The sequence below is a fragment of the Ammospiza caudacuta genome, chromosome 1, assembly GCF_027887145.1.
Source record: "Ammospiza caudacuta isolate bAmmCau1 chromosome 1, bAmmCau1.pri, whole genome shotgun sequence".
NCBI classification, from domain to species: domain Eukaryota; kingdom Metazoa; phylum Chordata; class Aves; order Passeriformes; family Passerellidae; genus Ammospiza; species Ammospiza caudacuta.
The window spans coordinates 66,472,774-66,485,647 of record NC_080593.1 but is presented as its reverse complement, the minus strand read 5'-3'; the positions used below and the strand labels follow the sequence as shown (position 1 = coordinate 66,485,647).

General features: G+C 43.6%; 1 protein-coding gene across 6 annotated transcripts in view; it reads left to right on the top strand.

The window, feature by feature from the left end:
* The window catches only part of PHACTR1 (phosphatase and actin regulator 1), a 298,201-nt gene extending 286,238 nt beyond the window's left edge, over positions 1-11,963 (top strand). For all 6 annotated transcript variants that reach the window (XM_058802634.1, XM_058802626.1, XM_058802660.1 and 3 more), the window contains 3 exons: positions 3,437-3,577; positions 6,837-6,913; positions 9,022-11,963. In XM_058802634.1, the coding sequence (XP_058658617.1) occupies positions 3,437-3,577; positions 6,837-6,913; positions 9,022-9,037 (234 nt within the window). In that variant the 3' untranslated portion in view covers positions 9,038-11,963. The remainder of the gene's footprint in view (positions 1-3,436; positions 3,578-6,836; positions 6,914-9,021) is intronic.
* The last annotated feature ends 911 nt before the right edge of the window (positions 11,964-12,874 follow it).

Here is a 12,874-nt window from a genome sequence, read left to right as displayed (position 1 = left end):
CGTAGCCTGGATTAACAGAACATCTTACAAATCACTTGCAAGGTGGAATAGAACTCTTTTTTTTCCTACCTTCTCTTCTCTTAAATGGCACCATGCTTCTCAATCCCCAGAGCTGTTTACTGCTTCCTATCCCCCCACTGCCAATAGCTTATTTTTCTCAGAGGTCTAGCTCCAAAAGGAAATCTCTCAGAGCTGTAATACTGACTGTCAAATTGAAGAGGTGTGGCTGTTTCTTAAATTCCGTGCCATAATCTGAAATCTTTGCTCCTGTTAAATTCTTGCCCCAGTTCAATTTAAATGCTCTGTTCACTGGTGCCTCTCTGGGAAATGTCTCCCCTGCTTGAAGATGTTCAAGCTTTTCTTTAACTGACCTTCACTGGCTTGCATCAGCAAAGGCTGTTGAAAATAATGAACTCTTGAGAGAGGTGGGACTCATCAGAGAGAGGTGAGAGAAAGGCAGCAGGGAGCAGAAAGGTCAGAGAGGAAGAAAAGGTTGGTGGCTAATTTAGATAAACTGCATTTATAGTCAGAAGGAAAGGTCTTCAGGGCATTTTCATCACGTCCTGCTCCTAAGTCTTTACTGCAAAAGGTGAGGAGCAAAGGAGGGAGAGGGGTGCTGCTGGTTAGGGTTTGTAATTTGTAATTTTTCAGTTTGTTTTCTTGTTTAAATAACAACTGTAACATTTTAATGAGGAAACAGAGCAGGCAATGATGGCATGCTAAGATAAGCATGTGACTGAAGTGGGGGCAAACTCATCATTTTGCATTTGACTAAATCCCAAGACCAGACTGGCAACAGTAAGTCCCCCTCCACTTTACCTGGTGGGAGTGCTTGGGTTTGCTTCATTTCACATGCCACGGACAAAGGGGGATGTATTAAACCTTCCTTTTCAAATTGCCTTAGTATCAAAGCCTGGAAAATGCCCATTTGTATGTACTAGTGCTCCAGAATATACAGAAGAAAATTTGACCAGGCATGAGGGTCCTGTCCTCATTTACTGCTCTTACATTAATACAAATCCATTTATTTTGAAAGGGAATTTTACCCTGGTTCACACTCATATAATTAGTCACTCACCATAGAATTACCCTGCTCCCTCAGCTCCCAGATCTTCACAAATAGATAAATAGAAATGTAAATGCCCAGGTATTGCACACAGAAAAAGTCCAGACATAGTCATGCCCGTACAACCCTTTGACATGAACTGAAGCAAATTTAAAAGGGTCAGTAAGAACCCCTCTCCCTGCTTGGAGAACCACACCTTATGCAGACAATTTCATGGTGCCCTTGGCCGTGTCCTTGTCCCGTAATTTCTGAATGTGCCCTATTCTTTCTGCCTGTTAGAAGAGCTTGTTCTCAGGTGCTCCTTGATAAGGACTCTGCAGCATTAAGCAGTTTAGACCCAAGAGACCAAAGCTCACAGGTCATAAAAATAAACTGCAAGGTGAGATCTCAGATGAGCTGTGTCCTCGGCATGGACACACATTGAACTGACACCTGCAGTGGGGCTGCTTACAGTCAGTCCTGCAAAGCTGGTTCCCCAGCTATTCAAGAGTTAAGGGAGCTCTGGGCAGCCCAAACATACTGCAAGACTCTCACACCTAGAAGGTCACAAGAAATCTCTGCAATGCTATGAGAAGAAGGCAGAGAAAGTTGTTAACCATTCCAATAATGTAGCCTTAATTAATGGCTTTTAGAAAATTACTTAGCATGGTTGTCTCTCTCGTTACACTTAGCATGATCAGATTGGCACTTTGGTTTAATGTACTGAATATATTTTGTGTGCATGTATTTATATATGGAAATATATGTAGATTTATGGCTACACATGAACTATGTGATACCAGCCATGGATTTCAGCACTCTTTCACAGCAGGAGCACTGGCACAAGAGTCAGGGCATCTTTTTTCCATCCTCATTCCCTTCCTCCTGAGCATCTCACAGGCAGGGCATTAGTGCAGCTCTGCAGACTCTCCACATGAGGTGTTTGAGCCCAGTTTGTGTGTGCATGCTCAGGGATGCTGGTGTAAGGAGAGCAGCCCCACTGCTGCCTCCCATCACAATCATCTTTTCTAGACAGAGAAGAGGAAGAAAAGCAACTGTGCCAAGAACAAGCACACAGGCTTACAGCCAGATGCTGAATAGGGTAGTGGAGCTCCACCCAAGTGCTGAAGAAAGGAGGGATTTTTCACCCTTCACTTAGTAACCTGGCTGTTTTAAATCTTAATTCTCCCTGGAAGATGAAATGCAGGGAACTGAGATACTTAATTTGGAAGAAAGGTGGATTCAGGGGCATAAATAATGTTGCAGAATAGAATCTCAAGCCTTTTATTAAATATTTAGACCTTTCACCCTTCACAAGGGTAAAGTATTTCAAACACATCTATTTTTAGTGAGTGGGAAGAGCATGATGCACTGTAGGAAATTGTTATCAGGATATTTTTTTTCCTGATGTATCCTGGTTACAAATGTTCTACTCTAACAGTGAAACTTTTCAGCTCATCTACAGCCCCATGCACACATTCATGTAGCCCCTTCAGAAACGATTGTGTAATTGCTTTTGACATTCACCAGCATGCTGTGCATCCAAGGAGAATTGATCCCTGAAAGCCAGCTGCTGTCCCTGCCCATGTAACTGGCTGTGTGACACGTGTGCTATCAGGACACTAATTTAGGGGGAGTTTTTCACTGTGGCTGCCTATTCTACTGTGGAATTTGAAAGAAATACTTGAAACAATGAAGATGCTTTCCCGACATGATACAATCCACCACTGCCATTTCTTTTGGCTTGTAGTATGCAACATAAAATTTTAATAATCAGATATGGTGTGATACAAACCACAAATGTCAATAGATACAGTTAAAAGTTCAATAAGCACTAATCATGCTGCCTGCCTTTTCTGGAGGCAAGGACTGCAGAACATCAGAATGGTAAAGAAAGTTGGTTTTCACCTTTTGCATGTAATTCAGGGCAGGAGCCACTCCGTGCCTTGGCCTAACTCTTCCTAGGCAGTACAAAAATACAGACAACAGCAGCAGAAGGCTGAAAGTGCACAGCCTGTGCAGGTCACTTTAGAGTTGTGTTGTCATCTTTGTCTCTTCCTGGGACATCAGTGCACTAGGAGTCTTTCTTGCCTTACATCTCATTTCTGCTAAGGGTGATCAACATCAGCTGGGAATTGTGGTCTCCAGCCACGTCAGCTTCCCAAAGAACAGTGGGCTGCTCTGGCAGAAGGTGGGATGATAGTCAAGGTGTTATAACAAAGGGCATTTCCCAGGCAGAAATTCTCTGAAAGACAGATAAAAACAAAGCAGTGGGAATGTCCAAACCCTCTTATTACAGTAAGAGTGGTTGCAGTAAAATCCCCAAGCAGCACTCTGCAGGGAAAAAGCAAAGTCCTGATGTCTTTTTCCACTCCTTCCTCAAACCTGCAGCTGAGTCAAAGGCCCACAGTAGAAGAGCTACGTGAGAGGAAGATCCTCATCCGCTTCAGTGACTACGTGGAGGTGGCAGACGCGCAGGACTACGACAGGAGGGCAGACAAACCCTGGACACGACTCACAGCCGCCGACAAAGTAAGGGGGCAACTCTGGGAGAGCCATGGCCTAAACAGCCAGAGCATGCCATGGCAAACAGCATCCCTTGGGTCCCACAGGTCCCATGGCTGTCAAGGAATAAACATCTACCTGACATCCCTTTCCAACAGACCTGTGTTTTTTTCCCATTCACGCAGTTATTTTGTTTCTTTGTTTGTTTGTTGCATAAATCTTTGGCAGGAAGGTTTCTATATGCATGGAAACCAGGAGGGAAGGAATCCCAAGCCCCTTGAGGAAAGGTCTTGATGACAGCCCTGTTGTTTGTTGGTTTTGGTCTTATCACATTATGCTGCCAGCTGAGAGCTCTGGCAAGACTTAGCAGAGCAGTGAGACAGAAGTGTGTGCCAGCATGGCTGTGCCAGGACAGGACAGGGTTGGGTGTGAAAATGCCAGCAGGTCAATTTGGCAAAGGTACCTCCATCCCTCCAAAGCCAGAGTCACTTCTCTCTAGTGTGTTACAACAGGGATATTTGCTCAGGATTTCTGCCACATAATATTTTAAGCACTGAACTGAAATCACACAAGACCTGCCGATGAAAAAAAAGGAATACTTTGGTATTGATGGAACTGCCTCTGAGCACTGGTGGAACTTCCACTAAATAGTGTCTCTGGTGTTGACAATGATGGCATTAATCCCTATTAAGTTGCTGGCAAATTATATCAGTCACATTCTGAGGATCTTTAATGGGACCTCAGGAAAAATATTTAAAAGATTTTATGGACATTGTAAGAAGCAAGGACTATGAGGCTCAGTGATTCACTCATGAATCTTATAGTCACTCTATGAAGCCCTTGGAATTTCAAAAACTTTCAGGTAAGTGAATTCAGGCCTTGACTTTGCCATGGAACTCAGTCATTCAGCAATGGAGAGCATGATGTCCAATGTTTAGAGCTTTAGCAGAGTTTCCAGCCACACATTTATGGTGCATTTTTGGTCCTCTTGGTTTTATTCACAAAGGACAGCCTGTTATACTTGTATAATTCAACCAAGGGATTTGTACAGTTTTTTGACATTGTTCTCCTCCTTGATAGAGGGATTTTTTCAGTTTAGCTTTGGTTAAGTTAATGTAGCATAAACATGATCTGAAAAAAAAATAAAAACTTCCTCAGGACTGTCCATAGACCATAATATACTGGGTTAAATTAGCTTTTTTCATTTACCTCACCATGTTTGACAAGATATTAGTCAACTGACTTAACTTTATTCTCTTGATTATTGGATGAGGGAGGGAATAAATCTCCCAACTGGTTCTACAGCCTTTGAGAGATCCCTGTCTGGTTTGAAAGGCATGGAGAAACATCAGCTGGGCATGGAGATTTGATCTCTCATTCTATGTTTCTGAAAAGAATAAGCATTAAATACCGTTATTAAATGTAACCTAGTAAGGAATTTAGTATTAAGTCAGACTATTTGTCACTTTTTCTTTTTTTATAATGCATGTGCAAGTTCAGTAGTCAGAGAAAAGGGTTAAGCCCTTCAAATTAACCTTTCTCAGCAAAGCAGAAGAAGAGATGTTTGTCATTCTAATATTACTGCCTTTTATGGCATAAGGAAGCAGATAGATTGGGTTTTTTTGGGTTTTGTGGGCAGTATTTTGATTTCTGTCATACAGGTGACCTGCTTTTCCTCAACACTATGTCCACTGTTGGAAAAAATAGCCAGACAAATTCAAACAAAGCTGCATCATCCTAGATAGGATGCTGAGATTCAGTAGCTGTCTTCATTGGTCAACACAGACTAGATTTACTGCAAAAACAGATTTTAGGAATGGGTTTTTCTGTTTGCCAGTAAATCTTGCTCTGTGTGCTGGGTGGAGGGAACTGCCCTCAGTCAGAGTTTGTCTTTAGCAGGTCTGACTCTTAGGGGAAGGAAAAGGGCATTTTTGCATCTCTCCAACAGATGAGGGATGGAGGGGGGAACAGATCTCAGTCCCTGTGGGAGTCAGCCACCCCTGTGGCCTCCTTCACAGTCACTTCAGTAGCAGATTGCTCTGCTGAAGGCAGCCCAGAAGCTGCTGCACAGCCATCCTGATGGATAGGCAGCACCTGACAGGAACTTCTAAGGGAAATAAGAAACCAAAGCTGTGGAGAAGGAGCAGGAAGGGCCTTTTCTGTATAGAAACACTTGCAAAATCCATCACTTAGGGTTTGTCAAAGCAAAGGTAGTTGCTGACTGCAGCCGTGGCTGTTGCAGAAGTCCTGTTTTGGGCTTGTGCTACTCATCCTGGTTTAGATTTCCTTCACTGAGAAAAATTCCTGACAGACATGAGTACCACTTACTGGAGGACCCCCTTTCCACCTCTGTCTTAATGTTTTCAGCATCACACAGAAAGGCTGTGCACACACCTCAGACCATGGAGCGTTTGGCCACAGCAGACCCCTTGTCCACCCCCTCCAAATGCTGACTGTGAAACCACTCATGAACAACAAATAGCACAGAGCTGTCAGAGGTCTTGACTCTGAGCTTGGGACTTGAGCCATCTCTGCTGAGCACCATCTCTGCCCTGCAGCTGAGTCCCTCCAAGTCACCCCCTCTGGTTTTTTATTTTTCAGTATTTCTTTTCCTGCCAGTGCCCCTGGTTTTCTTTGCCCTCACAGAGAAGCCACAGAGGTGAATACCACCACGCCATGGCAGCTTTTCTGCTGGCTTAACTTGTCAAATCACTTCAATGAACAGCACAGCTGGGTCAGAAGAGAGGAGCAGGGCAGAGGGGCACAGCCCAAGGCAGAGTAGAGGGCAGGGAGCCGCTTTCCTTCCCAAGTAAGATCAGTCACTTTAGGTAACATCACCTGAGGAAATTCAGGACCAATAAAGGCAGAAGACATCTCAAACACAAGTCTGTCAGGATCTGGGCCTGGTCTAGTTACAGTCCAGTCTGGAACAGATCACAGTGTTTCACAAACTGCAGTGCACATTTTTCTTCTCATGCTTATGTTAATTTGGATTTTGTACATGTTAATGTTCACATAATAAGCCAGAATTGGGTTCTGTACCTGCATTGTCTGTGATATGTTTTCAAATTGAGCCATTCCACCAAAGAATTTCTCTCTTCCCTTTATGTGATTTAGAACATGCTTATCTCTGTTCCTTTCCACATTTTAAAGTCTTTATGTTTATCTTTGTCTCTCTGATAATGTTATCTCTCTGCTTTACTTTTAATATACTGTTTTGAGAACAAAGTGACCTTATTTTGATCTCTCTCATTTATACATTTATGAGTTTCTTTGTCCTTTGCAGGCAGCCATTCGAAAAGAGCTTAATGAATTTAAAAGCTCTGAAATGGAAGTTCATGAATTAAGTAGGCATCTAACAAGGTAAGCTGAGAGATTAATTTTTTAAGACTATAAATGAACACTGTTGTTTTCAAAAGAAAATCAAAGCCAGCAGCTGTTTCTCCAACATGCACTGAACACACCATGAGGTCTAGACAACATTTAGAATTACAGGCTGTAAAAACAACTCACACAGGCAAACACGTGCTGCCCCATTATGTGGAGTTATGCAGGCACATGCCATTTAATGAAGTATAACCTGGGGATTTTAAATCATCATGCTGCTTATCTGTTCTTCTGAGATGAAAAATTTTAAAAAAGAGTTGGTGTCAGGAGGAGGACAGGGAACCCTTGTAGAGCATGTAGCAAAGTCTGAATGAGCACACACTGGTCCCTGTTGTGTGTGCAGCTGTTCACACCACACAGATACCACCCACAGATCTCTCAGTCTTGTCCTCCACCCTGGCCATTGATGCAGTGGGGCATGGCAAGATCCACACTGTAAGAGAGGCACTGTTATTTACACCTTGGGCTTCTTTTTAGTTGTAAAAGTAGAGACTGAACGAATTATCCATGAGCCCAAACCAGCCACTTCCCTCTCTGATGGGCTAGGGCTGAAGTCAGGTCTTTGCAAATCAACACTTTAGACTTTAAAGACAAGTGTTGGGTACTGAAGACAAGTGACAGTGAGATCTGGTGTGAAACTGGAGCTGCCCTTGTATTGATGTGTTCATCAGTTCACTGCTCATGAAAAATGCAGGTGGTACTTTTAGGAAAAATACAGAAAAGCTTAAGGCAAAATTAATTTTGTATTAGAAGATTTTTATGTGTATAAATTAATAATTATATTAAAATTCACCACATGTATTATGCATATATTACCTTGCAGAAGCAATCTCCCTTCTCCATCCTAGCATGTGCTAGGCTGGTTGCACTGGGGTTTGTAGTGAGGGAGTGCTGCCAGAGACAAGGCAGCTGCTCCTGAGCCACAAGGTCTGGGAGAAGCCTTAGGATGTACAGTTGACCTAGATCTGTTGACCCCAGTTACTGAGCCTTTAAGGGACATTTGGCTCCTCCAGGCAAGGTGACAAATGTAGAAAGGCTGTTTTAAAGAGGGTGTTGCTACAAGTAGTCAAGCTCCATTGAGAGCTTCTTTGAATTCCATGAAGCCTTTAGCATCCCACAACATACAGACTGGTTTAGTTTTCGAGAAGTCTCTCTGGCTCTTGGGTTTCACAGGTTTCTGCACAGTATTTTCCTTCTCGTCCAGTGTTGGAGTAAGCAGTGACCCTTTAAAGTTTGTATCTGAAAACCCCTGAGCAGCTTGGACTCAGTAGTTGTGGGCCAGGCAGAGAGCCACAGCTCATGTAACAGACTCTGGAATAAGGCTTTGCCTGAAGAACAGCAGGACTTACTGGTTCAATAAGTGGCTTTGGGAAAATGCACTTGAAGGAAGCGTGCTTAAACAAAAGAGAGTATTTCCCTTAAATAAATTTAGATAAATCACCATTATAAAGTCATTAGCAAAGTAAAGAGCTCTTCATGTCATTAAGCAGTGGCAAGAGCAAAGAATGTGAGTGTCACTTTACTTGTGGGACACATTAATTAATTCATAATAGAGTGAAAAATCAAAGCTTAAAAAATGTGTATTTGCAGATCTGACAAACCAAGGCCTTCTGACACAAGGTGCCTTGCAGGAAGGGGGACCATTTTAGCTCCATTTGTCTCTTTAGCGTCCAACATTAGGGAATAATCATGGTTAAACTGCATGTAAATCTTTGTGGCAGAATAGCATAAGGTTTGTCTAAACCAGACAATTTTTGTGGAGTCAGGCCTTGTATGGCCTGGAAGAGGGCAAGCTGATCTGCTATTGCCCACTCAGGATGGACCTGAAGTGTATGACTGTCTCTGGTAGATTTTGGTGCAAACAGCTTACACCTATGAACTGTGAGTCTGGCAAGGGCCAAGGAAGTGTGAGTGTCTGTCTGTTTTAGGTCCTCTTGCTAGCATGGCTGATGTCAATGCTGCAGGAATTGAACTGCCTAATGGTGTCACTGCAGCAATTAGTTCTCCTACTTTTTTTTATGTGCAATATACATGTGAGGATATTATCTTACTGTTTCTCTTTTTTTTTCCCCCTTGGGTTTTAGGTTTCATAGACCGTAGCAGATCAATTCTACCTGACTACTATGCCATCTTCAAAACATAACTAAAAGGAACCATAAGTGCTGGTATTATTCACTTCCCTGTTACGTACAATGTAAATCTTCCGAACTGCCTTTCTAAAAAAAAAAAAAAAAAAAAAAAGGTAGAAAAATAAATATTAAAAAAAAGGAGAATTGTATTTACATGTGATGAGTACTGCAGCATCATCAGACCTGCTGGTTCAAGCTTCAGTAACAGAAAATACCCCTGGTGGGAAATCGTGCCAAGACTTGGCATCTATGTATAGGACTTTCCCGGCATGTGGATTTGCCATATGTGTTCAAGCCCAGCTGGTGGTGCAACCATTGTTGTCTTCAGGCGCCCCTCATCCTGACAAGCCTCTTCATCAAGCCTAGGGAGCCCTGAGACATGTTCAGGGAATCACTTGGCCTGGGTGAAGTCTCCAAAAGATGAGCCCCTATGGCACTAAAGCACTTACACCAAACACTCCTTTCCAGCTGAGAGCACCTTATGAGGACAGTGAAGGAGCGAAACTCTCCGTGGGCCAGCCCATCTGTGAATATCATCTGAGATAGAAAGGCATTTCTTTCCCTGGAGAAGTTTTCAGCCAGTCAGTAGATATTATTCAGCTTCCAAGCAGAAAAATCCTCTGAAGAACAGGACTCCCTACTGAAGGCTGCTTCACTTCTAGCAACTGTTTGTTTTCCATCTCTTTCAAGTATAACTTTCTAAACCCGGTTGTGAGCCCATTAGCAGTAAGCGACAAGAACACTGAGAACCAGCAAGCAAAAGCCCATCTCTTCATGGTCACTGCATGGCATCTGCTCTGCTTGTAGTTTGTCTTACACCCAAACCTTGTGACTGTGTGAGAGCCAGCATGCCCCCGGCAGCAGGAAGGCTGGGATTGCCCTCCGGCTCTGCAGAGGGACACACAACAGGAGGGGCAGGAGGTTCCATGGAGGATATCTATTGTCTCTCTATCAGGTGTCTCAAGAACTGATCCTAAACTCACACTGAGCAAAGCATGACAAGGCGTATTACCTGTCCTGACAAAAGGAGTCTGGGGCATTCTTATGGATGGTGGGACTTGTCACTGGTACCCACAGCTGAGGCATAAGGACAGCAATGCAGAGGCGTTCTGAATTTATTGGTTCTAACTTTGATTTTAATTTCTTTTTATTATAGTGGTTTAACACACAAACTGACCAAGCAGAGCTCAGAGAGCTGGTCACTCTGAGCCTGGCTTACTTGCCAACTTAAGCGTGTGCTCTACAGTGAGGAAGCACACACAGCCTCACTGCTTTCAGGAACGTGTCTAAGAGGCTTAATTGAACCTGAACACAATTAAGTGCTTTTCTGAACTTAGGCCATCACCTTCCAGAATTAAGTCCTTAACTAGTATAATGCCAGCAAACTGGGGCAGACATTGTCAGGATTCCTTTCAAACTCTTACAGGATACATGCCATGTTTTGGGACAGTGGCTGAAAGCACTGTAGCAACATGACTGTAAGAAGTTTCAGATTATTATTCCAGGACACCTTTTCTTCCACAAAAGCTATTTTCCTTTGACAGTTTGAACAGAGAGGCCAAAGTTTTTTACTACAGAATAGTTATTTCTGTTATTCTTTTACTAATTTCTCCTTTCTCACTGTCTTCCATGTATCTATCCTCTCTTCTGTGCTCCCTGTCCAGCTCCCCCTGTTCCATGCGAACATCACCCTTCACTGATTGCAGGCTGAGATGCCTCTCACCCTTGAGCATTTAATGCTCAAGTGCAGTGCAGTGTAGTGCCAACACTCCTGCCTCTTCTCAGGCCTCACCTCACTCCTCTGGATGCAGGAGTATGGCCAAAGGACCTGCACAGAGCCCAAGGAGTGGCTCTAGCACCAGCCTGCCCCAACAATCCCAGCAGAGAGGGTGACACCCTCCATCTGCTCTTGGTGGCGGCACTCAGCACCTCACAGATTGGCCCTCCAACAGAGAGAAGCAAAAGCTTTTCATTCTCATCCATGGCCATCCTTGCAATGCTGTGGATTATTAGTTATTCAATGAGGATTGGCTGTTGTAGGATGGAACATCAAAGGAAGGTAAAAACCAGGTGGTTTCTGGTGCTTCCCAGACTGGGTGATGATTCCTGAGGAAGTGCACCGTGATCCCTGTATCACCAGCTCACACTTGCTTTAGATAAAAGTTCATCAGTAGTGAAAGCCTTCAGTGTGCAGTGTTATCAGCTCAGTCCAGCAGAGGCAGAGCACTACCAGCCAGGAAGACACTGCTTTGGGGTTATTGTCGTGAAAACCTCAGTTTGTGTTTATAAATTCATTCACATACATATGCACACAAGTTACAAAACTGCTTCAGAGCTTTAAAACAAGGAAGGAAAGTCTTTATGCTTTTAACTGCACAGACTGCACTGCATTAGCAAAGAGCTCTGGAACAGAGCTGTTCTGAAGAACAACAAATCCTTGTGTTCCCAGCATGGATCTCACACCTGCCCTGGCATCTCTAGTGTAGAGGGTCACTGTGAAATGGAAGGGACACTGTTTAAGGAGCAGTGGTGACAGGAATCACAGGACTTGGTAGGCTAGTGGGAGGGAAAGGTGAGGGTTTGTTTCATTTTTATTAACCACATTAAGCCGACGGAGGTGGAAGTCGCAGGCTGCTGCTGTCTGTCCATTGTTAGTGCTGGAGTCCCCAGGGGAATGATCACTCTGGGTATTGCCACTGTCCCTCACGGGCACAGCCCCAAGCAGTGCCCACACTGCCAGTCTGACATTGAAAATAAACCCTTGTCTGAAACACATAACAGCCAAGTCCTGGGTGATGGCCAAACATTCCCCAGCATCGTCATCCCAGTGAGCCCGTGGCAGGTCCCTGCTGACCACTCAGCAAGTTGCCACACTCAGCCTTGCCCCATGATTTTGTGCTGTCCCCAGGGCAGCTCCATGCAGCCATGCTCTTTTTTTTTTTTTTTTTTTTTATTTCTTTTGGGTTTTTTTACTTAACTCCTAGCTGAGCAGACACCAGAGAGAAGTGGAAGAATTGCTGTATTTTTCCCCAGACAGAAATAGAGCTTATTCCTGAAAAGGGTGAAGGAGAGGAAAAAGAAGCCATACAAGGTGTTTGGCACTGCAGTATCACCAAACTGACACTTCATCTGCTTTCAGCTTCCGTGGGTCTGGGTAGTTTGCAAAGTTAACCTTTGCCAAGGCATTCCACAACAGGAATGTTCCTTTCAGGGCCTGAACACAGCAGTACATCCTTGGTGTGCACACCCACCTCTGGCATCCCTAGGAAGTTGCACACAGACTGGGGAACTGCTGGTCCCTTTTTTTATAAATCTGGTTTCTTGAGAATTGTTTTCTGATCTGTGAAAGCTATCTCCATCATGGCAAAGGAGTTGTGATTCTGTTGGCAGTAAAGGGAAAAAACCAAACAACAAACAGTCATGATTTCTCTCCTTTGACCTGGATTATGTGTAGGACATAATGATAACATTCCTGCCAAGTCTGTATTAGCAGAGTCATCCCCGTTCTGATTGGAAGGAGATTAATAGTGGTAATAAAGAAATTACACCAGGTTTAGAGAATGGAAAAGTCAACACAGAATAAAAATTACTATTCCAGAGGTAATCCATCTCCAGAGGTAAGAATCAAGGAATAGAAGCATTTTTGTTATATCTACCAAATTCTGAATATTTAAAGTGTGCAAGTATTTTGACATCTGCTGTATTCAGCAGCCTGCAGAAGAATGAAGTAGAAATGGGGACTAAAGGGTGGCTGGGGAGGTGGTGGGGATTAAAAAAGCAGTTCCAAAACATCTGGACAAAAAAGTTT